The sequence below is a fragment of the Phascolarctos cinereus genome, unplaced genomic scaffold (assembly GCF_003287225.1).
Source record: "Phascolarctos cinereus isolate Bilbo 61053 unplaced genomic scaffold, phaCin_HiC Scaffold_3;HRSCAF=262, whole genome shotgun sequence".
Lineage (NCBI taxonomy): Eukaryota > Metazoa > Chordata > Mammalia > Diprotodontia > Phascolarctidae > Phascolarctos > Phascolarctos cinereus.
Window position 1 is genome coordinate 107,332,099 of NW_027555736.1, and position 25,923 is coordinate 107,358,021.

General features: G+C 42.5%; 1 protein-coding gene across 1 annotated transcript in view; it reads right to left on the reverse strand.

The window, feature by feature from the left end:
* Window positions 1-956: 956 nt before the first annotated feature.
* Window positions 957-25,923, reverse strand: part of CNNM2 (cyclin and CBS domain divalent metal cation transport mediator 2) — a 164,475-nt gene continuing 139,508 nt past the window's right edge. The window contains exons 5-8 of the mRNA XM_020967649.2: window positions 22,911-23,004; window positions 21,258-21,323; window positions 11,710-11,894; window positions 957-10,331 (exon numbers count right to left, since the gene is read on the reverse strand). Of these exons, the coding sequence (XP_020823308.1) occupies window positions 10,122-10,331; window positions 11,710-11,894; window positions 21,258-21,323; window positions 22,911-23,004 (555 nt within the window). The 3' untranslated portion in view covers window positions 957-10,121. The remainder of the gene's footprint in view (window positions 10,332-11,709; window positions 11,895-21,257; window positions 21,324-22,910; window positions 23,005-25,923) is intronic.

Consider the following 25,923-nt stretch of genomic DNA (forward strand, 5'->3'; position numbering starts at 1 on the left):
ATACACATACTTCTCCAGATGCTCAGTCCTCCCAGGGTCTCCTTTCCTACATTGTGTCTAGACAAACTGTGTAAGTACTGTCTAGAGGCTAGGCAAGGTTAGTCTTTCCACACACTCTGGATATTAAGCTGTGCAGAACAAATTCTTTCCATGGAAGATGGCATCACAGGCTTTCCTGAGTCACATGAGTTACTGAGATATTTTCAACGAGGACTTTTTTAAGTAAAGCTTAAAGAATGAAAAGATGTTTGTGACCATTCTGAAAGCTATCTCCCCCTTTTGCCCATGAGGCTCCTTCTCGGGGACTGGTACAAAGGTGGCTATTTTAAAACAAGCCTTGTGGTTCCATCTTAAGATCTCCATCACCATTTTCTCTGACTTACTCAAGAGTGCTGCTCGGGAGACATCATGGGAAGAAACGTGGCTCAGTCTAACCTAACACTTCATAGCTGTCATACTGGCCTACATATAAGTACTCAATATACATTGCTTTAAGGTTCGCAAAGCACTTTTCTCTCTACAACTGGTAGGCAGTACAAAAGTGGCATTTCCATTTTATGGGCACTGAAGGCCTTGACATGATTTACTCTGGTAAAAGCACTGTGGGGTTAGATTCCAGTGCTGTCTCCTCTCTGAAGGTAATAGAACCTTAGATAAGGCCGCTACTTACAGAACGTCATCCCTAGCATTTCCTCAAAACTTAGATTGCTGGGCTTTGAGATCTGTCTACCCCAGTCATGTTTTGACACAGTCAATCAGCTATTAGAATTTTGCCTTGCAGCCTTGGCTTTTACATTTCGTAGGCTTTCCTGGAAAGCTGTATTCTCTGACCTGCAAACATGAAGAATCCTGCCCATGTACTGAGACCACTTAGCCTCCAAGGTGAATTGGAAAGTGAAAACAGGTAGAAATCAATGTTTGTGGAAGTCTGTTGGAGGAAAATGATGAAACCAGTATACAAAGAAAGCAAAAGTATTTATTAGCCACTCAACATAATTCAACTGTTTTCGGCTTTTTAATTAGGAATCATCTCTTTATTAAAGTCAATACCCTTCCAAAAGTATAAAAGGACAATTTCCAGAAACCAACTCTAGTCAATCTTTTTGCTCTGATCACTTTCACCAAAGAATCTTTTGATTGATTTGGGTTCCATCATTAGACGTGCTGAGATGAAAAGATGTGCTGGAAGGGCATCTGGTCTACTGAGCCAACCTTGTGTCCCCCCCCTCCCCAAAAGCACCCCTGGATGCAAAGAGACATCACAGGCATCAAAGTAGTTGTCCTCACAAGTTAAAAAATCACTTCCTCTACTTCCCTTGACACATTTCCTGAGTCGATCTTGGAGCCAGACAAAATAAATGACTGGGAAAGCACCGGCCAGAGGGGGCAGGTTTACTGTGAAAAGGGAGAAGGGGGACAACAAATAACCTTCAGAAAAGAAGATTTCATTGGTGCACAATTCTGCTTCCAGAAGTGATTGGGGACAAGGCTGGGGTACGGGGCTGAATCAAACTGAGGCAAGGCCACTAGCTCTTCCTTAAGAAGAGGTCTCCAACCACAGGACGAATGGAAATCAAATGTAGCAGACTGCAAAGAGTAAAGGTGTACATCAGTACATGACAGTAGGGAAAGGAAAGGACTGAGCAACAAGAAATTGGATTCATAGGGAGAATGTCATTCGAAACCCCAGACAGATGAAAAGAGCCAGAGCAGAGGACGCCAGGAAGGTGAGCTCCGCAGCTGGGCTCACGGGGGCTCTCGAAGTTAGAAACAGGAAAACCTTCAGGCTTAAGTAACAGAGTAGTAAAAGTGTAAGGAGGCAGTTTAAGAAATACAAAAGGAGAGATGAAACAAGGCGATGAGGTCAGACAGCACATGACAGGATTATGAAGACCACAAGGGCTGATGACCTAGAGAACTGCTTTCTATTCTGATTTCCCAAAGCATCTGAGTGCCCCCCATCACCTGCTGCTGCCCTGCCCAGCCTCAGGGTCCAGCCTTCTTCCTTCCTCTGTGCAGATGGTTCTGAGGGAGGGGGCCGACTGAATCAGGTCTAAGTGCAGAGCCTGAAAACAATCTTGGGCTCTCGGGCAGTTCAGTGCTTTGCTCAGGATACAAAGTGGCTCAGCAGAGCTAGGGGTTCTGTAGAATTCTGAGAAGCTCGAGCAGAGCCACACATCCAGATCAGTGTGCTGGGGGTGGCGGGGCGGGGGGGGGGGCCGTGGCAAGAGAGCAGGATGGATGCTATGACATTACTAAGAGAAGGGAAGCACTAGACTGGAATCATTTTCACCAGACTTGAAGCTGGAGGCAGGTGAGTAGCACTGCTCAAGCCAGGAAACTGCCCAGCTGCCAGGCTGTCAGGAAAGCTGAGCAGAACATGGAGAGGAGTCGGGATGAAAAAGACATGGTTTTAGCATCCTGTGGAACAGGCAACAACACATAGCCACCAGAAAATTGAACAGAAAATCACCATTTTATCTAAAAAGAATAAAACCCTTTTTAAACAAATCACAAAATATACAAATAAATCAGTACAAAATAAATAGGAGAGATTGTAAATCTACAACATCATTTGAATTATAAAATGCATTCAGGATGACAATCAGCTTATGACATGTATACACATTATCCGACACTGTCATTGTGCTTAGTCAGGTTTATGGATACAGTCCCAAATACTGGATTCAGAAGCCTCCATCTCAGCAAAGCACATAATATACACTATGATACAATAAACAAAGACCAGAGTATGAAAATCAGACCCTAAGAAGAGTCCTCTCTAAAGGCCAAGGCAGCCTGCACTGGCCACCCTGAGCTGGCAAGGGAATGGTCACTGCATGGGGAAATGGGGACCTCAAAATCAAAGAAAAAAGGCATTTTAAGATCCCAAATAGGGCAAGGCAGCCTCCATGGTCCGGACAGATTCTGCAATCTGAGGTTGGAAAATGGAGGCAATTCCGGTTTGGGGGCCTGGCACTCGGCAGAGGAAATTAAAGGTAAGCTTGTCCAAAACAGCCAAGAAGGGTGAGGCAGAGATTGCCTGATGTGCCATTTTTACAAATGCCAATATCCCTAGGGCCTAGGCTTGTTGGTTATCCATTGAATAAAACATCATAATTTATCTTCCATCTCCACCCCATCATACTCCACTTGGTCATTCCCCCACCAGCCTTTCAACTCCTAAGTCATTCCAAGCTAAGTCACCTTGATTGTAACGTCACAACTTCTTCCACTGAGCCTCAATTCATCCCACCCCTAGACTCTGAAAGCAACCCTAACGATGTGTTGAGATTCTCTAAGTGTGAGGTCTCTCTGAGAGACCTAAACCCAAGAGCAACTCCCTGAAGGGGAAGAGGGAAAGCACAGACCCTGAACCATCTCTGCAGCAAGGGGAAGACACTGAGGAATTGCCTCTTCAGTAGCCCACAGGAGACAATTCCCCACTTCGCCAAAAGGTTGCTACCAATCACTACTGAAGTCTCCTAATGAGGCAAGTGTAGCCTGCAAGGTCAAGGCATAGTCTCCATCCTCAACCTCTGCTCCTAGAAGAAAGGGTCTGAGAAGATCCTGGGGTCAAGTTGATGGGTACAAAATTAGGGTATGACTTCCCTTCCTGTCTAATGAGATAGCAAAATCTTAGACTCAAGATGTAAGGGCTACAAATCAGACAGGATTTCTCACCTTCAAGTGTGTAAGAAAATAGGAAGGATGTATTTACATGATAATAAATAATAATAATAATAATATAAAATAAAATAAAGCATGTACAGTTGAGGATTTAAAGGATTGCAGGAATAAGAGAAGTCATTACTCCTCCACCCCCACCCTCCAAGGATCTCAAGTTTAAATTTTAGAAAGGGTTTCAAACCCTTTCCCAATTGACCTTGGCACGGAGCAATGGCAACATTTGAAGATTAAGCTGAAGCCAGACGGTATGTAAGGCTAGCCATGGGAATAAAAGGACAAGGACCTCATTCACTATTCTTGCCTCCCCCTGGTCTTTGGGGACATCTTAGATACCAACAGTTTAAAGGCAAAGTAGTGGTGACAGCAAATTCCCTGCTTCCCAGTGACCTGCCAAAGGATTCCATTGATGGTATCCAGTTCCATCCTGTAGAGAAGTCACAGTCCTCAGGTGCCCCATGAGTCTCCCCACTCCCTTTCCCTTCCTGGCATTATTCAGTAGTTTTGCTCAGGCAGATTCTTGGGAGGATAAGTAAGAACTGGGTCTCTAGAAATCCCAAATCACTCCATTCAGGTCTGGTTCCAGAAGAGTACCTATCAGCACTCCCTATATATCCTACTAACTGGGCAGCTCTGACTACAGTGCTTTGCACCATTAGTCAGATCTTGTGAGGTGGTACAGATGTCTGTGCATGAACACAGATACATCCCAAAACATCAGCTATCTCAGATTATAGACTCTGTTTCCATCTGATAATTAAAACAGAATTCTGATAACGTAGGCAGCTCCAGCATATGACAGAGAGCATAGCTGAGCTAACATCCCAGAGACCAGAGTAGCAGGTGAATTCCCTGGATGAGAGAGAAGGGAGGAGATGGTCTAAGTGCTGCAGCCAAGTTTCCTCTCTTGAAAAAGCTACCAGGAGGTAATGCCTCCTTTCTGTGACTTCAGAACTTCAGAAGTCTAGCTGCCTCATCTCAGCTAGTGGACTAGCATTGGCAGTCTGGAAAGATGGTTGACAACAGTTCTCTGGGAAGTGAACCTTGAGGCAGATGCACATAGAGGGTAAAAAGTGGCTGAAGGGAATCCAACATTTACTCCTCCCTACTCTGTCCCTCTTTCCAAAGAGAAATCTAGAAAGCACCAGAGCTGCACACCTAATGGGTTCTTCCATTCAGAGCCTTAGGAAAAGATTGTTTACAGGAATGGGAAGCCTCTCCTAAGAAGAGGAAAAGTAGGGTAGAGGTGACCCCTGGATTGAATTATGAGAAGTTCCTTCCTAATGTAGGCTTGGCAGGTGGATAACTTTTACTCCTCAAAAGGAGGGGTGCAGAATAAACTTTAATTTAGATTTTTCTAAATTTAGCTTCCAAATCAAATTTGCTGAAGAGAATGGAAATTGTGATTAAAATCAGGAGTTATAAATCTGAGGTACGAGAAATCCATCCAAGTAGGGTCCAATGACTAATCAAGTAAAAAAAAAAATCTGATTCTGTGAATCTCCTTCCTATCCATGTTGTGACCTCAGTCTATGCCAAGAGAATCTATAGCAACTTAACCCAAACCCAAGACTCTGGAGAGAGAATTAAACTGAGTGAGGAAAGCCTAATGGAGGGAAACTTGTTTGCCCAGAGCTTAATGGTTTAGTGAAAAGTTCAAGGCAGGAGGATTTTCTTAGTAATGAATCAGAAGACTTGGAAGTCCTACCACACTAGCCTTGAGAGTCTAGAGTCCCCCTCTGCCTAAACACACATTCATTGATTTCCCTCTCTCTTTCTCTCTCCCCTTTTTTTTTTAGGTAATTGGGGTTAAGTGACTTGCCCAGGGTCACACAGCTAGTGCGTGTCAAGTGTTTGGTCTGAGGCCAGATTTGAATTCAGTTCCTCCTGACTTCAGGGCCAGTGCTCTATCCACTGTGCCACCTAGCTGCCTCTCTCTCTCTCTCTCTCTCTCTCTCTCTCTCTCTCTCACTCTCTCACACACACACACACACACACACACACACACACACAGAGAATATGCTACCAAACCTTTACTTTCTTTTCCTAACTCCTTAAATTTACTTTCATCTAAGAATAATCCCTCTCTGGTAGGACCGGAGCAGAGAAAGGACTGTTATTCCAATCAAAAATTCATTGAGGAGATAACACCAATCCAGGGCAATGCTCTAAACGAACTTCTATCAACCCCTCCATTCTCAATCACTGGGGATAGAGTGAAGCTCTTTCCATTCCAGACTTTTCAGGGCATCTTCACTGCCAGCCCCAGGGAGCAAATCTAACTGGAACTGTCCTTCTGGTGAACACATTCATGGATGAAATGACGAGTGAGATTTGAGGGCCCGAATGCCAACTCCAGCAGTGCTTGCCTTCCTGGACCTAACCACAGCTGCCTAACAAATGTTACTATAGGGCTCAGGGAGCTATGAACCATGACCTTGTATAAATAAGGACTTATGTGGTAGAATTTGAGGGGGAATTTCTGGGTCTCAATTGGATTCAAATTCTTGTCTTGAGAAATGTTTGCCAAGTGCTTTGTCTGCTTGATCAAAGAGAAAATCTCACATTTTCACAATTATCTTTTCTAACAGCGCTGGGCCATTAGGTGCAAAGGACTTGTGCATGTTGGAGTGCACAATTTTCCTGGGCCACTCAAACAACCTGGGTGCCAAAGTTAGATGAGCAGAGAACAGTCACGTGCTGCATTCTTTCCTATGGGTACAAACTTAGTAAAAACTAAAAACTCAATTTGACCAGCAATTCAACTTTCTAAGACCAAATCCTATGCCCTTGTTTCCCAATGATTGGCAAAGAATTCACCTTGTCTAAAGAGTGCAGAGCAGGAGCTAGTGTAGAGGAAAAGGAGGAAACCCTGAGAATTGCTGAGCATTTGGGATCCTATTCCAGGTAGGGCTTTCACATCATCACAGTGGTTCATTTATGTTGTTTCTAAATTTGACAATCATGACCCTTCAAGACTCAGTCCTACCACCTTGCCTTGCTCTGGCTCCCAACCTATCCCCTCCCTCAGGCTTCCTTATTTCAAGGGTTTCTATTGTACATAGCCTTGGCTCCCAATTCCTGGATTGGGGCAGTAATGAGCCAGTCCACTCGAGTCTTAGGATCCTGAGGCACCCCTTCATAGCTCATGAAGGCAATCTATCTGTTTTTCATTCTTCTTAGCAGACTATAGCCCAACACAATAATTCAGGAGTATTATTCCCAGATGTTCTTGACGCTAATTACTAACACTGTCCTCCCTTTCTTTGTGTAATTATTTGCTTGAAATATATCATGGATCCATGTCAACTAACACCCAAACAGAAACTGAAGGAGAAAGTCTTAAGCCAAAATAAAACAGTCCTAGGGAGGCATGAACCAGTGAGTCCTTAGAGAGCTCAACTCAGCTTAAGGTGCCTCCTCTGCATCAGTCTGAGGGATGGTTGTGTCAATTCCCAAAGTGGAAATGAGGCCAGAATGGGGATACTGAAGAATCAGACCTCTTAGTATTGTTTAGAAGTGTTCAAAATCCCTACTATATCAGAGGTACTCTTATATTCCAATTTTAGTACAAAAAATACTTTCAAAAACCAAAAAGAAATTGCATTTGATTACCTGATGTTTTATATTAATATTCATGACTGAGTATTGGCTTTCATTTCCAGAAAATGAATTAGAATGATATCCACAAACATCTGGGACAGAAATTTGTACTGAGGACTTTACTTCCTGGCCATGAGTTCCTCCACACAAGAACACATTCTTCAATAAGTCAATGAGTTAACCGAGGGATTTTCCCCCTTGGGCCCAAAGTCAAGTAAGCAGGAAGTGTTTTAGTCTGTTCCCCAAAATCTCACAATACTCTAGGGTTTCTCCCAACCCAGCCAAGAGACTGAACTGATCCGAGATAACACAAGACCACTAGACCTTAGGGAAAAGGACTCTCTTTTGGCCATTAACATGTTAAGCTTTCCTCTAGGAAATTGTGCCCAAAAGTTTGGGGCAGGGCTCTATTTAGAAGGACAGAGACAGACGAGGGTGAGGTGGGGGGAAGAGCCTTGAGAGCTGGTGAAGCTAAAGTTCCAGGATGTTGGGCAGAGTCAGATCGGAAATCCTCCAGGACCAACCAAGCAGCCTGCCTCTAAATACTCTATCTTGAAGCTCAGGTCAGTCTTATTAAAGGCCATTCATTCCCAAGTGCCTATCCCAATTCCTTCTCTTCACAGTAACAAACTGCTCTGTTCATCAATCCCTTAAGAACCCAACAGGAAACGAAATCTTTTGTCTAGGATGGAATTTGTTGTGAGCAGATCTACTCTCTGCTGAGGGATGTCCTCGGCCCCTTTTTCACCTAAAACAGGTGCAGGCATCACATTCTTCCTTTTGCCGAGTGTTTTAAGCTTGAGTACGTCTCTGAGGGCTATCAGCCAAGCCAGTGAGGAGAATCCTGGGCTAACAAAGCATTTTGGGAGAACACCAAGTCCTTCCACTGGGTCAAGCTCAACCACTCATCCAGTCAGGCAGTGAAACATTCAATTTCCTGTCACATTTTGTGGCTGAAATGATCCATCTTCTCAGAAAGCCACCCCTCCTCTTCCCCTACTTGAAGGATGAATCCAAGATACCAGCTAGGGGCCATTTAGAACCCAAAGGAATAGAAATACCCTTAGGGGAGGGGGAAGGCAGCTATTTAGCCCCACCGCTTCAAATTGAAGACAAACAGACTTGGAAATGAACAAGGAAAGGAGGAACTGCTACATAGGTTGCTAGTGTCTGGATGCAGTATGTACTGAAAGTCAGTATGAAAGCCATGGTCAACACTGGTTCATTTCAATATATGGATACTGCCATCAAAAGGCACATTTCCTTTAAGCTAGTACTCCAAAGGTGGACAAGTAGAAAGTCTGACCGGTCAAGCAATGCCCATTGGCCTTAATTTGACAACAGATGACGACATTTGGTATTAAATTAGAAGCAACATACATATACTGGCCATAATACACATTTGGTTTCTGGAAACCCATATGGGGCCCAGGTTGTCCTGTCCCACAGCTCTGCAAACCATCCATCACAGACAGCCCTGCTGCCCAGGGGGGCTGGTGGCTCTCCATAACTTGGCCACCAAACAACATCTAAAAGAACAGTAAGAGGGAAAGGAAGGAAAACTGAAGAGCTGCTTCCCTGAAAAGTCCCCAGTGAGTCCCCACCCCCTTAGAAACCGAGGCTTGAATGCTGTATCTTGAAGAACACAACCTGAAGTAGAAATGCCTTCTCAGACAATTAGACAGATTTCAGTGTGGAGAGAAGACTTGGAGTCCATACCATATTTCTATTGAAAAGCCCCAGAGAAGATTTCCTTTTGGCATCAGTATAGCAGCATCTTGGATGAATAACGAGGTTTGGGGAAAGGGAATTAGAGCTCTTTAAAGCTGAGGAACGAGTGGGTGGTCTCCTTGTCCTCTCCCCCTCCTCTGGCAGAGAAGGGATGCCCCAGGGTTGGGAGGAAGGCTGACCTGAACCTGAGATCCCTGCCTAGGCTGAATACCAGTCTGATAGGCTGAATATTCCCCAGGCCCATTGTTCTATTATCCAACAAGTTTAAAATTCAATAAAACACATTTTGTTGTTAAAATTCCCTAGTGTGGGAGCAAACCCACATTTCCAAATCAAATTCTAAGACTTCCTGAGGGAAAGAGGCCCAGCTGACCGTCAAATCCCCCGTGGCCAGCAGACTGCTCTCCAAACCACTGCCATTCAATAGCAAATTTAGTATGTCCGGTGGTGGTAGTTAAATCGACCCCATTTTCTTCACTGCATCCTTCAGGGTAGAGGGACTCACGTGGGAATGATGGTGCTGCCTATCCAGGAGGCTGCTGGGAAAAAACGAGAGATCACAGGGGTGGAGTGGCAAACCCCACCATATCAGGATCAGTTCATGGGATCACAGCAGAGTTCAGACAGAACAAAAACAACTGAAAACTCTGCAAAAGACTTTTAAAAAACATGATCTCTTGAAAAAATAAACTGCAACAATTTTAAACTTCTTCATGCTTATCTAAGAAGGAGGCAAATGAACCAGGATAAAAGGTCTGGCCGGAAAAATAGACGTGATTCTATTGGAGCAGGAGGAAGCACATGTCTGGAATCCGGCTCACTGTTTCTGGGCAGGTGGCTCGGTGTCTCTGCCTCCACTGCCATCCCTTGCATTGCTTCCTTTGCTGTTCCCAGGAAGGGCACAAAGTCTTTGGTCTCAGAATGGTGCAGGAGGCAGCACGGCATATGAGCACATACTAATGGTAGTTGCAGTCAGACGGGGAGAAGGCAGGGGAGAGGGCCAGAGGGGGTCCTGTGAAGGAGACCGAGGAGAGCAGCGACGTGGCAGGACACTGCTTCAGACCATGACAATCAAGGGCGAGAGGGCTCGGGAAGAAGTCCTAGATGGCGCCTTCACTATGCAGACTGTGATTGGCTTTACTGTGAGTCACACAATTCTGTTCATTGAGAAGGTTAGCCGTTTCATCTGGCAACCCATCATGCAGCTCTGTAAGAGTCAGTTCAATTTTAGTGTTTTCGCTGTCTGAAGACTGAGGAGTTTTGTCCATCCGGGATGCCATCAAGGCATTTTGGTACTGCTGTCTTGTGATCTAGGGCAGAAAGAGAAGATGGAGTAGAAACACAAATGGTGGTGGGGAGGGGAGAAGCAGGATGAGAGAACTCATCCTTTCAGTTCTCTTTTCTATAGAATGTATCACATATGGCCCACCCTAGGAGAGGACTCTCCTCACTGTGTTTTGCCCCTAAGCCCATTCCTTCAATGACTCCCTAGAGGGAAAGTGGACATCTCCTCTTTAGTGAAAATATCAAGATGGGCAGATGCCTCAAAGCTTCAGTATAAAAATCATCATGGGGCAGCTAGGCAGTGCAGAAGATAGAGCATCAGCCCAAGAGTCAGGAGGACATGAGTTCAAATCTGGCTTCAGACACTTACTAGCTATATGACTCTGGGCAAGTTACTTAATCTTGATTGCCTCCAAAAAAAATTATCATCAAGTCTCATAATTACAAGGACAAGTTCCTAGGCATCTTAAGTCACTCTCTTCAGACAAATATGGGCTACAGTGAAGATTATGTTGGGTAAACATTTAGAGTTGTCTTGGAAAAATGTAAGCAGAACACACAGAAGAAGACTGACACTTGACATGGGACAAATTGGGATTCCTAGATGAAAATTCTCCGTGATTTCTGTATCAAAGCACAGCAATATCTTTTAGGTAAAATCAACTCTATTCTCCCTTCTATATAGCTTCTCTTGGGAAAAAAAAAAAAGGACATCCTCATAGGGTAATTTTGGGCTATTTTTCCAAGGGAGGCTCAAATTAATACATCCTTTTAAAAAATTTGTTGTAGTATTTTGAAGAAAAGGGAGAAGAGCCCAATTATATCAGAGAAGGCTGACTTTTCTCCAGATAAAATCATTTCATACATTTGATAGAAGACACAGGAAATTCCTATCCCATCCTTGATTTAGAGGGAGAGGAGTAGGGCTTTCCCTAATCCACTCTTGAAGATGTGGTTATATCCCTAGAGAACTAGCATGCCCTTTACCTCCTACCCAGCCCTACAACATGCCTCCTTAAAAGCTATCTAGGGGGAAAAAAATCAAACCAAAAAAACCCCCACGGGAACATGCATGAAACAGGCCATGCTGGCCTTCATTCTCTCCTGCTCTCTGGGTTCAAAAGACACCCAATGATGCTTGCAATATATAATGTCAGAGAGCCAGGGCTCCTGGTCCAGTCTTTGTCCTACAGGTCACAGCTCTGGACTCATGCTAAATAAACATCTACTGAAGTGAACCAACTCCTTAAATGACAAGATGAATGTTTCCTTTGCTAACTCTGACATCATGGGAAAGGTAAGCAACCAGTATATCCTGTCAGTATTATAGTGCCCTGCTAAGGCCCCATTAGAGAAGTTTCCTGCTAAATTTTTGTTTCTTAAGCCAGGTCACTGTTCTCCTACCTTCACAAACTGAATGTCTGAGAGGGCTCTCACTGAGTAATCAGGGACATACACTTGAAGGAAAGACGAATTAAGCTGGTTGTTGCTATTCCCTAGTGTTGGGGTCACTGCATCAATCCGGTCACTTCGATTGAGAGAATCAGAGTGATTCAAGCCACATGGACGAGGAGGTGACTTGTTTTCAGCTGTGAAAGGAGGCAAAACACACAACTTTAATTGGGGTAGAAGTAGCCAATGAAATCAGCTCTGTTTTCCAAATGAAACATACCTGTAAATGCATAGATCCATTTGGCAGTAGCCAGCCTAGCATATCTGATTGAATAAGTCACGACTTACAGAACTGGAATCCATTGGTTGGTGTGTGACACAATAGACTGATGCTGTCTATTTCAGCCAGAAAGTGACATGTTAGGCCCTAATCTAAGGAACAGCTATAATGGCCTGCCAGCTGGCTTCATTAAATGGCTTCATTGGCTACTTCTCTTAGCAGCAAAGACCTTGAGACTGTTTGTCATAGAAAGGGTACTTTTCTACTTGAATAAAAGCCTAACTCTACTCAAGATGGACAAGAGAAACTATGGACCAAAGATCTTTCAGGATGCTTGTTGGGAATGGGATTCTTAGATATGTGTGTTTGCTGATACTGCAAATTGGGATTGGGAGATATGTCATTGTTAACCGTAAGTTAAAGCTATCCTTTCAAAGGAGAACAGTCAGCTCTTCAGAATCCACTATCAGTTATTGCTTTGTATCTCTGCTCAACCTCTAAAGCACTACTTCATAACCCAATTATCCCCATCCCCTAATCCCATTCATAGCCCCAAAGATATACACTTACTGAAGACCCTCAGGGCCATTATGAAGGCAGGCAAGTAACAAACATTTATTAAGTGCTAATTATGTTCCAGGTAATATGCCAGGCATCACGGATACAAATACAAACAAAAAGATAAGCCCTGTTCTCGAGGAGCTTACAATCTAATGGGACAAAAAAATTTACAAAAGGAACCAGAATTCTGATTATAATCATTACATGATTATATTATATATGTTAAAAAGGTTTTGCACAAACAAAGCCAATGCAAGCAAGATTAGAAGGGAAGCAGAAAGCTAGGAAACAATTTTTACAGCCAGTGCCTCTGATAAAGTCCTCATTTCTAAAATATATAGAGAACTGGGTAAAATCTATAAGAATACAAATCATTCTGGGGGCAGCTAGGTGGCGCAGTGGATAGGGCACTGGCCCTGGAGGCAGAAGGACCTGAGTTCAAATCCAGCCTGAGACACATAACACTTAGTAGCTGTGTGACTCTGGGCAAGTCACTTAACCCCAATTGCCTTACAGAAAAAAAAAAAGTAAAGTAAGAATACAAATCATTCCCCAGTTGATAAGTGGTCAAAGGATGTGAACAGGCAGTTTTCAGAGGAAGAAATTAAAACTATCTATAGTCATATGAAAAATGCTCTAAATCACTACTGATTGGAAAAATGCAAATTAAAACAACTCTGAGGTACCACCTCATACCTATCAGATTGGCTAACATGACAAAACAGGAAAATGATACATGTTGAAGAAGATGTGGGAAAATTGGAACACTAATGCATTGCTGGTGGAGTTGTGAACTGATCCAACCATTTTGGAGAGCACTTTGGAACTATCCCCAAAGGGCTATAAAACTGTGCACACCCTTTGACCCAGCAACACCACTATTAGGTCTGTCCCAAAGAGATCATAAAAAAGGGAAAAGGACCTGCATGCACAAAAATATTTATAGCAGCTCGTTTTGTGGTGGCCAAGAATTAGAAATTGAGGGGATGCCCATCAATTGGGGAATGGCTGAACACGCTGTGGTATATGAATGTAATGGAAAACTATGTTCCATAAGAAATGGTAAGCAAGTGGACTTCAGAAAAACCTGGAAAGACTTGCATGAACTAATGCTAAGTGAAGTGAGCAGAACCAGAACACTGTACACAGTAACAGCAACATTGTACGATGACTGACTTTGATGGGCTTAGCTCTGAGCAATGCAATGATCTAAGACAATTCCAAAAGACTCATGATGGAAAATGCTATCCACATCCACAGAAAGAACTATGGAGTCTGAATGCAGATCGAAGCATACTATTTTCTCTTTTTTTTCCATTGTTTTTTGTTTTTTCTTTCTCATGGTTTTTCCCTTTTATTCTGATTCTTCTTTCACAACATGACTAATGTGGAAATATGTTTAATATCATCATACATGTATATCCTATATCAGACTGCATGCTGTCTTGAGGAGGGGGAGGGGAGGAATTTAGGACTCAAAATTGTATAACAGTGAATGTTGAAAACTAAAAATAAAGTGCCAGGGTGGGAGGATGAAGCTGTTGAAGTTCAGAAAGTTAGAAGCACAGTCAGGACAGGAATCAAGATTGGCCAGAGTGGGCCCTTCCACAAAATGGAGGTTCCAAGAGGAACTCACCAATGGGAGAAGGGGGCCAGCTGAGCAGAGGAATGTTCCAGGATGAGAAGGTCTCAGGAGATGATGGATATTCTAGGGTGAGACTGTAGATGAAGCAAGGTGCTGAAGTCCAGAAAGTCAGAAGCAAAGCCAGGAAGGGAGTGAAGGTTGAAGATAGGAGAAGAAACCTTCCTTTAAAACAGGTCTAGTTCTTTTCAGGGGTATAGCTTTTGTAGTTCTGGCAGACCTCTCCCATAAGTAAGTGGAGATGGACTGAGTCTAAATGTTCCTTCTCTTACTGAAATGAGGCTCATAATAAATTTTAGTTTAAAAAATTTAATTGCTACTACTTTAAGGGTTCTTCCACTATTACATTTCAAATACAATCTAATCAATACATCTTTACTTGCTCCACATTTCTTATAAAAAGTCATCAGACCTGATGACTTCCAGTGTTGGGGAGCTCATTACAGCGCTCACTGTTAGAAAGCGTTCGGTTATACCAGACCTAAATCTGTCTCCCTCTATCTTGGGATCCCCTGGCTTTAGAGCTGGAGATCATTTAGTCCAATCTCCTTTTTTAATAGGTGAGGCCTAGCAAGATTAATTGCCTTGTTCAAGGTCACATAGGAAATAAAGAAAGGCCCAAGATTATAATGAAGTGGTCATTTATTTAGCAGCCACATTACAATGTTAAGCAACTAAGAATTTTTGGTGTCTTCCCACACAAATAGTTGTTAAATGCAGGTTTCCACACTTTGTACTTGGGAAATTTGATTTTTTAAAAAATTTATTTTTTAAACCAAAGGTAGGATTTTATATTCACCGCTATTACATTTCATCTCTCTTGTATGTGAGGTCATTGTTTTTTGGGGCTTTTTTTTTAGGCGGTTGGGGTTAAGTGACTTGCCCAGGGTCACACAGCTAGTAAGTGTCAAGTGTTTGGTCTGAGGTCTGATTTGAACTCAGGTCCTCCTGACTTCAGGGCCGGTGCTCTATCCACTGTGCCACCTAGCTGCCCCCTATGTGAGGTCATTGTTCCAGCCTGATTCAAGATCTCAAATTTTTGTTTCTGGCAACCAACAGAATATCTACAGTTCCCAGTTTTATGGCAACTTCATATTTGGTAATCATGCTTGTTACATCTTCATCCATGTTACTGACAGAAGCATTTTTAATGGGATAGTGCCAGGTACCTCAGAGCTCTTTAATATACTACTTTAGGAACCTAGCCTCCCTGTGGAAAATGATCCATTAAGCAATTCAAGTCAATAAGCATTTATTAAGTGTCTAAAGTATACCAGGCACTGTGGGAATATAAAGGCAAAAATGAAACATTTTTGGCCCTCAGGGAGCTTACATTCAGTGCTCTTTGGCATATCATTGTCCAACCATATACAAATTCACCTTTATCTACTATTTTTCAGCCTATGTTAGTCTACCTTGTCTATAAGAAGATCACAATAACCTGAAAATGCTTAATTGAAATTAAGATATACTGTATCTGCAGCATTTCCCTGACCTACTAATCTTTTTTTTTTAAAGAAGAAGAAGAAATTAGGCACAAGAACACAAGAAATGAGTTTGGCATGATTTTTTAGTGAACTCATACTGGTACCTAGTGGTTATTGCATAAACCATTTGTTTAGAAATTCCTTTGAGAATATTGTTTGGGAATAACATCAAATTCACGACTCTACAAGTTGTCAGAATTTACCGTTTTGGGGAAAAAATCAAGTAATATGGCCATCTCTAGTACTGTGGTCCCTCTCCTTACCACAACATCTCTTCTCTAAGTTCTTTCAGTTCCCCTGCATATAATTAATTTGAGTCTGGAACCTTGAATTACTGATAGGAACTCTCTTACAAACTATGGCTTCTGTTACCTTTCCAACATGTTTTTTTCTACCCTTTCTATTCTGATTAAAAAAAATTTTTTTCTTGATAGAGAACAAAAAAGGGAAAGAGGATTTGAGTAGTTTTGCCTTAAGAAACATGCCATCTACTCCAAACAGTAGTCCTTTCTTTTCCTGTCCCTACCCTTTCTACAATATATATATATATGAATAATTTTTAATTATACAGTCAGAATTTCATTTTTAGCTCCTTCTGCATCTTGAGCCATATTAACTTTTTAGTCTCAGCTATGTAACCATAGGGGAAACTAGGTGATGGAGTGGATAGCACATCAGGCCTGGAGTCAGAAAGACTCATCTTTCTGAGTTCAAATCTGTCCTCAGATACTAGCTGTGTGACCCTGGGCAAGTCACTTAACCCTGTTTGCCTCAGTTCTTCATCTGTAAAATGAGCTGGAGAAGGAAATGGCAAACCACTTCAGTATCTTTGCCAAGAAATGCAAAAAATGAAACATTTTTGGCCCTCAGGGAGCTTACATTCAGTGCTCTTTGGCATATCATTGTCCAACCATATACAAATTCACCTTTATCTACTATTTTTCAGCAGTCACGGAGAGTCAGACATGACTAGACAACAATAAATATAATCATGTCTATTGTTCCTCTGAATTATCTGACATATGCTTCCTTGATGTCTTAAAAACATATCTGATTATTGTTAACATACACTTTCTTATGGGTAGTATGAATTCTATTATGACACACTCACTTTCTCCTAAGATTCTCACTGTTATCCCAACCAGCAATTTCCTTTTTTATTAGAATTAACAGAATAGAAACTCTTATAGCTTTTTTGCCTCCTAAGAGATGAACTATCCACAAAGTAAGTCAATAATTCATGCTGTATTTGCATGTTTGAAGTTTCCCGCCTCTAAGCTTATCTTTTGATTTTGATGACTGATTGTTGATTTTGTAATCTGTATTAGAAAGTTATTGGTATATATCCTCCATACAGATGGATGGTCTACAGTATACTTCAGTTTTTAACTTACGATCATACATGGTCATAGATTTAAAAGCTGGAAGCTACCTCACAGGAAATCTACTCTAATCTTCTCATTTTATAGATGAGGAAACTGAGGCCCACAGAGATTGCCTTGCCTTGCCCCCAGGTACACTGGCAGAGCAGAGCTAGGATTCAAACCTGGCCCAACACTATTGGTCTATGCCTCTCTTTTATCCTTGCACACGTGCTTTCTACCATGTTTCTATCTCAGGCTTATAAATTTCTCTTCCTTCTTGGCATACAGTGCTACTACCTCTTTTCTATTAAGTGCTTCTTTTGAATAAAGCATATTCTTTCATTGACATTTCTATTAAAGAGTTCTGTTCCCACCAAGCATTGGTGATTCCTATGAGATCACATCTACCTCACATTAAAATTTGAAGTTCACTTTGTTACTATGCTCTGTACTTGGTTATTTTGGCATCTAACACCATAAAGTCTTCAAAGACTATTCCTTTCTAGGGAATGAGTGAATCTTATTCTCATAGCATTTGGCTTAAGGAGGGAATAACATACACAATGGGGTATGGAAATCTATCTTACCCTACAGGAAAATAAGGGGGGAAGGGGACAAGAGAGCAGGGGGATGATAGAGGGGAGGGCAGATTGGGAAAGGGGGTAATCAGAAGCAAACACTTCTGAGGAGGGACAGGGCCAAAAGAGAGAATAGAATAAACAGGGGGTGGGATAGGATGAAGAGAAATATACTGAAGTTTTTCACAACATGACTACTATGGAAGTGTTTTGCATGACTACACATGTATAACTTGTATCGAGTTGCTTGCCTTTTCAATGAGGGTGGATGGGGAGGGAGGAAGGGAGAAAATCTGTAACCCAAAAGTTTTAGAAACACATGTTATAAATAATTTTTAAAAATTGTTTATTAAAAAAAAAAAGACTATTCCTTTCATTTACAAGCCGTGTCTCTGATAAAGGCCTCATTTCTAAAATATATAGAGAACTGAGTCAAATTTATAAGAATACAAGTCATTCCCCAATTTCATTAATGGTCAAAGGATGAACAGACAATTTTCAAAGAAAGAAATTAAAATTATCCATAGTCATATGAAAAAATGCTCTAAATCACTATTGATTAGAGAAATGGAAGTCAAAACAACTTTGAGGTACCACATCACACCTAACAGATTAGCTAACATGACAAAACAAGAAAATAATAAATGTTGGAAAAGATGTGGGAAAATTGGAATACTAATACATTGTTAGTGGAATTGTGAACTGATCCAACCATTCTGGAGAGCAATTTGGAATTATGCCCAAAAGGCTACAAAACTGTGCATACCTCTTGATCCAGCAATACCACTTCTAGGTCTGTATCCCCAAAACGGGAAAAGGGCCCACATATACAAAAATATTTATAGCAGCTCTTTTTTTGTGGTGGCCAAGAATTGGAAATTGAGGGGATGCCCATCAATTGGGGATTGACTAAACAAGCCGTGGTATATGAATGTAATGGAATACTACTGTGCCATAAGAAATGATGAGCAGGTGGACTTCAGAAAGACTAGGAAAGACTTGCATGAACTGATGCTGAGTGAAGTGAGCAGAACCAGGAGAACATTGTACATAGTAACAGCAACACTGTATGATGACTAACTTTGACAGACTTAGCCCTTCGCAGCACTGCAAGGATCTAAGACATCTCCAAAAGACTCATGATAGAAAATGCTATCCACATCCAGAAAAAGAACTATGGAGTCTGAATGCAGATGAAAGCATACTATTTGCTCTCTCTCTTTTTTTTGTTTGTTTCTTCTTTCTTATGGTTCCTCCCATTGGTTCTAATTCTTCACAACATGACTAATGTGAAAATATGTTTAATATGAATGTATACGTAGAACTTATATAAGATTGTACACTATCTTGGGGAGGAGAGAAGGGAGAAAGGGGGAGAAAATTTGGAACTCAAAATCTTACAGAAGTGAATGTTGAAAAGTAAAAATTAATTAATTAATTAAAAGTGCTATTCTTCTCGGTTATTTTTCCCTTTGAATACCTGGGCACTTCCTTCATTGTTGTTACCATTTCCGGTCAGGCTGGTTCGCCATAGCATTCCAGAATGGGATTATGCTGCTCTGATAAGTAGTCCAGATTCACTTTTTGTGGAAAGTGCCCAATATCTGTTTTGCAGTCCTAGCAATACAGAGTTTCTTTTTCTTTCTCCTCTGTGTCATATTCACTTATTCACCAGTCTCTTGACCTTGCTTATTCTCCCACTTCCTGAGGATCTTCCCCTCTTGAATCACTGATTTCATACCATCTATGACATCTCCATCCTCTGTAATCATCTAAAGAACAAGACGTCTTGCCCAAGCCCTTTACCGTCTCTTCTATCAGAAAGACCAGATTGTAGTCAATGATAAAAAACATGGTATCATCTTTTAGTCTTTCCCAATTTCTAGAAAACTTGTAGGCTGAATTTCCTAAGGAAATTCAGTTGCCTTCAAGAGCAATTTAGTGTCCATCAAAGGGTCCTCTAGGGGCTTAGCTCAGAGTCCTCATACTTGGTTTTATACAAGATGGATGTTTCAAAAGAAATTCTTTCTTACTGCCTAAAAATTGCATTTCAGTGTTTTGTACAGTAGGCACTTAATAAATGTTTGTGGAATAAATATACAATACATTCAGCTTTTAAATCCGTGGCCAATATATTCAACTCAAGAAGGTGTTCAGATTGCTAACTCATTTTAAAAACCAACCAACTAGATATCTTTGTGTAAAAAAGGGAAGAATCCTTTAGAGAATTCTTAGGCACTATACACACAAGACTTTAAGCACTAAGCATTACTGAGGTCTTGGCAACCCAGAACTATTACTATTGTTGGGAAAATGATCTGGGAGACTAAAGGCCAAAGTGCTGCACTGCAACTTGAGAGAACAAAGCTAAGAAAACTCCAAGGTCATTAAAATATCAAATTTCAAACAGCATTTTCTTTCTAGGACCCTGTGGGGAAATAGTAGTGCCTGCCTCCAAACTTGGCTAAGGGAGAGGGCAGAAGCTGTCTGCATGGGGACCATGACCAAGACATGATGTGCAGTGATGGGCTGGAAATGGCAGACACGCTAGCTGTCTTCACTATATTACTATTTTTACCTTTTCAAGTTAAAAAGAGCTAAGCAAAAAAAGAGTCAGTAGTCTTTCTCTAGCACATGGATTCAAAGAGGCCATGGATCAAACTGCCTTGCCCCCAAACATACCAAACTCTAGCAACAAAGGCTTTATAAATATACAAACTTTTAGAGCTGGAGTATTTAATTTTGCTCCCCCCCCCGCAACGTCAATATTAAGCACCTCGCTGGACAAGGAACAAGTGGAGCATAAGAAATAAGTATAAGTTAATATTTTTGCCAGCTCTAAAATTCTAGAATTTAAAGGAAAGCCATGTCATTTTAATTAAAGAAAGATTAAGTCTTTTCTTTTCTTTTTAGCAGCTGGAAGCTGTAGCTGGGCATGACCAGTCTCCCCTGCAGGCCCCTAATCAGCCGTTTGTTAGGAATGTGCCCGATACTAACTTCAGAACAAAGTTGGGAGAGCCCAAGGGACGTGAGGGCCACCTGGCCAGCAGACGGAGCACTGATGCTAGGAAACATGTTCATCCTTTTCTTCTGATTGCCAGATAAAAGGACAGAGAAAACAGTCAACATGACTCATGTACAGTCTACAGGACACTGGTCTCTTAGCATAGAAGCACCTTGCCTTCCTCAAGTTTGAGTTTGTTTTTACTACGTCAGTGCAATGTAACAATAAGAGCTCACATTTCTGTAGCACTTTAAAGTTTCCATGTTTCTTGGGTTTGGTGGGCCTTCAGGCTCCTGCACATTCCCCATATGCCATCCATGCCCTTCCCAGAGCCAGGGCTGGATCTGCCCCTCCCTGCTGCTCTGAGAAACAGAATATGCTAGGGCATCCATTCAGATCAAACAAATTGTCAAAATGCTTTTCATTCCCTTTCGTGTCACACTCCTTTGCAGAAGTTCCCTCCCCTCTTCCCTGCCCAAGCCTAGCCTGTGTGTTAGCCTATGGGTGCGCTGCTCCCTCCCTGGCTAGCTGGCCTTTCCTAGAGAGCTCTCTGCACTGTCACAGCATCAGGCAAGGTGGAAGCAGGGCCAGGAAGGGCGGGGGACCCATTAAGGGCATTAACGAAAAGAAGCATGCAGAATTACCTGGAGAACCTGCTGCTAACAGCTCTGTTCTGTTGACAACAAAGGTACGAGACAGGGACAAAGGAACTGAAAAAGGGAGAGAACAAGGGTGAGATTCTGTCAAAAGTTGAGGAAGGAAATTTATACTGTTAGGGGAGAAAAGCTGGTTCCTGCTCTCTAGGAATTCAGAAGCATTAATAACCTCCAGAAACACAAAGGACTATAGTTTCTAGAATAAAGAAGAAACACACACGCTGCTTTCAAAGGGAAGGAAGAGGAGAAAAAAGCATTCCTTTTCCTCTTCCCTAGCCCAGAAATCTCTTAAGCTATTTAAGACCCAATTCCAGGTTACATTTCAAAACATGCTGTTCTGAAGGCCTTACAGACACACATGGCAGTGCAAGAGGGTAACAGTTAGTCCAGCCACAAAAGACCATAAAGTGAACAAGTGCCAAACTGGGACTGGGGACATTTTCAACTCAAGAAAGAAAAAAACAAGCATTTGACCCACAAACTTGGCAGTATCACTGTCTTCAGCAAGCACTTTGCTGCTGCTCTCTTCATTTCCATTTTTAATTAGTCCAATTATAAATGATCAGACCTGCCACCACTTCACATCCTTTTCAGAAGGAGGCAGGTTATAAATCCTAAATAAACAAACAAATGTTATGATCTATTTGCATTTTCCTTTTGTTAAAAACTAAAGCATTCATATGGAAAGAAAATATGGCCCGCTGGACAGTGGCATCAGCACTGAATAACTGAAAAAGGCCTTTTACAGTGGTCCCAGGGACGGGAACCATCCTCCCCCAGTGTACTTTGGATAGGTCTTGTAGAATGTTTATTATCTATTTACATTTATCAGTCATTGGAATGAGAATCTCAGACAGAAGTTGCATCTGATTAAAAAAAATTAAGGGATGGTCATTTTGAAATTCATGTTCTAAGTGATGTTATTTGCCATTGACCCTTGACATTTAAAACCCTAGTCTTGCTTGTAAAGGAGACTATGAGACTGGAAAGTATCACGGGACCACAGAAAGGCCCCCCACACCTGGGTTCTAGTGCCGGCTGGTCTGGTCATTAACTCATGTGACGTTGGGCAAGTTTCGGCCCTTATGTGGCTTTGTCTTGTGTCCTGGAAGTACTGGGTTAAAACGACTTCTAACATTTCTTGAAACATTCTCTGAACCTTGGACAAGCAGCAAGGCGCTGAGGGACCAAGGGCTTTCCCTGCACCTGCCTCCCTTCGCATCACCCAGCTGTGCCGCAAGACTGCCCGTCCGCCCACGAGGATTTCACCCCTTTTCCCTCAGGGTCAGAGCCATTTCAGGAGGAGCTGTCCTAAGGCCGGGTGGTTGGGACAGGCTCTCTCCAAGGGCACTGAAATCAGTCTGGAGGAAGAGGGCCCGTGGCCCGCGGCCCCGGGCTGCAGGGCCCCGAGCAGAACGCCCCCCGGAGATCGCCCAGCTCACACACGCCGGCCTCCCGAGCATGAAGTTCTGACCAAGGGCCGCACGGTGGCGCCCTAGCACCACCTCTAGGACAGCGAACACACTGGAGGTGGCTCCGCTGGCCCGGGCTGCCGCGGGTACAGAGCCCGGAGAGAGCCCGGAGACGACTTTACCGGGTGCGGGGCAGAGGGGGAGGGCTGCGGCTGCTGCCCGCACCTACCTGGAGCTGCCGTGAGCGCCATCACGCCGTAGTAGGAAAAAGCGCTCGCTTCAAACTTCATCCCTTCTTTCCCAGCTTCAACTTCCACTTTCCCCTGTGGAGGAAACACAACACGACAGTCTCACAGCCCCGCCTGGCCCCCACCCTGCTCGGCAGGCAGATTGGAGCCGCCTCCCCCACCCCAACTCGACCCCGACTTGACCCACTCCCCCAGGAGGGCCAGGGGCGTCCTCGCACAACCACGAAAACCTGTGCTCCCAAACAAGGGTCTTCGTAGTGAGACAGAGCCTCCCGAACGGATGAGCACCCCCGCCCCGCCCCACCCCCAACTGATCTATAGGCCACTGTCTAGCTGTGTGACTCTGGGCATGCCAGCAGACCACTTAACCTCTGTCTGCCTCAGTGTCCTCATCTGTAAAATGGGGATAACAGCGACCACCTAGAAGAGTTGTCTGTCTCTTTCCTCTCCCCTCTCCCATTTCTCCATTTAGAAAAAGGCCAAAGTTAATCGTTTTTTAAAATGAAATTTAGTTTTGGCTACTGCTGTTTAAACTACATAATGAAAGGGTCTTCCACTTCTGGCCATGGTCACTACATATATAAATATATACAGATATATAACTATGTACATATATGTGTGTCTGTATAACTGTATGTAACTATACATCTATATGTACATATTGATCCTACCTCCAGTCGTCTTTGTTTATCTGTCATTTTAAAGAGAAAAAAACCAACCCTAATTTAAAATAATCCACATAAAATGTCCTTTCCAAGCAAAAACGACATTCTCAATCCACTGTTGGTTTTGAACAGCATTGTCCCCATTCTTATAGCACCATAGGTTTACAGCAGGAAAAACCCTTGGACCCTTTCATTTTATAGACAACAAAAGTAAGGCTCATTGAAATGAAATTACTTTTCAAAAATCACACAGGAATGAAAGGAAGTGCTGGCTGTCCAATTTTAAATTTGATGTTCTTTCTATTTAAACCATAAAAATATGCTCTCTGCCAGGTGTCTCTTTAAAATGAGACATACACTTTGGAAGTTATGACATAACCTGAGGCTATAAAGCAAAGCAAACAAATTTGATTGGGCACAAAGCAGAGACTGCGGCTTTGCTACGGCAGAGTGAGTGGCGCTCTGACCCCTGAGCAAATGATGTCTCCAAACTAAGGTTCTGTAGTCCCTCCTCTCCCAGACATTCATGTGTGTCCTAAGTTGGTGTCAACACCATCAGGACCTCCCTCTCCTCACAACCAAGGATCGGTAACTTGAGACTGGATCCTTCTGGCAAATGAAGCCTGGCTGAGATGACTCAGCCCTTCTCTTCCCCACCTCCTTCCTTGCCCCCGCCTACATCTACCTCTCTGCTGTGGACCTATCTAAACTTCATTTGGGTGGAAAGTTAAATTCTGGGCCTCTAAACAAAGGATCAAAAAGAAACCTGCAACCAATGTCATCTGCAAAAGAAACAGTTATCCACAAAAGAGGGGCTTTCTGGAGTGAATAGCCCTGACACACATGCACACAGCTTCCTCTTTAAATCTTTCCCCTCTCCCAAGTCCATTCTCAAAAAAAAAAAACCCAAACCCATTTCCAGGTCTGCTTTCTCCAAGTCTTTCGCATCCCTCACTGGAGCACTCATATAGCCTCTGTCACAAAACAGAAGAGAGTCAGAGAACTGCAGAGCTAGAAGGGATCTCAGACTGATTTCATGTTACATGCAGAAGAGACTCAAACAACAAATATTAATGGAACGCTTACCATTAAGGAGGAGAAGTAAAGGCAAACCCTTAACTTCAAGGTACTTAGAATCTCACTGGCGAGAACTGCTTTTCCCTCTGGACTCCACACATTAAGAAGGACGGTGACAGGTGGAGCATGGCCAGAGGGGGAGCGGCAGGGCCGTGCAGAGGCCAGTGGGCTCTAAGGAGCATATGCTGTCAAACTCAACTGATGTGCTGGTGATACTTGCTCAACTGATTTTTTTTTCTTTTTTAACAAGGGGGACGCAGTGGGATACATTTGGAAATGAAATATACAAACAAAAGATAGCAATAATGTTTTTAAAAATAAGCATTTATTAAGCAGTTACTGTGCCAATTCTGGGAATACAAATGCAAAAACAGATAGTCCTTGTCCTCAAAAATATTCTGTTGGGGGGGAGGAACAACATATACTCAGAGAAATAAATCTAGATGAAGTAGATATAGAACAATTCTAAGGGGAGAGCAGTAGCAACTGATGGTAGAGAGGGAGAGGCAGACCAGGATGGAATTCCTGTCAGAGCTATCCAATAAGCTCAACTTTAAAGGAAGCCAAGGATATTGTGGGGTAGCAGAGAGAAGAAAGAACACGTCAGGTCTGAGGCTTGGGGGATGAAGTGGCATATACATGAAACAGCAAGTCAGCCAACTTGACTATAATACAGAATACATGAAAGGGAGTAACTCGCAATACAGCCTCCAAAGGCATGTTTGACCTCTTTGGAAAGCAATTTAGAACTACATCCCCAAAGTCATCAAATGACACTTTTTGATGCAGCAGTACTGCTACTGGGTCTATATTCCAAAGAAATAAAAAAGAGGGAAAAAAACCAAATACAAAACTATTTATAGAAGTTCTATTTGTTGTCACAAAGAACTGAGAAATTGAGGGGTGCCCATCCACTGGCAGACAGCTAAACAAATTATGGCATGGGAACATTATTGTGCAGTAAGAAATTATGAATGGGGTGGCTAGGTGACACAGTGGATAGAGCACCCGCCCTGAAGTCAGGAGGACCTGAGTTCAGATCTGGCCTCAGACCAAACATTTGACACTTACTAGCTGTGTGACCCTGGGCAAGTCACTTAACCCCGATTGCCTAAAAATTAAAAAAAATTTTTAAAAAGAAATTATGAAAGGGAAACCTGGAAAGACTTGTATGAACTGATTTAAAGTGAAGTGAGCATAACCAGAACTGTTTAATAACAACAATACTTCAGAGAAAGATAATTCTATAAGA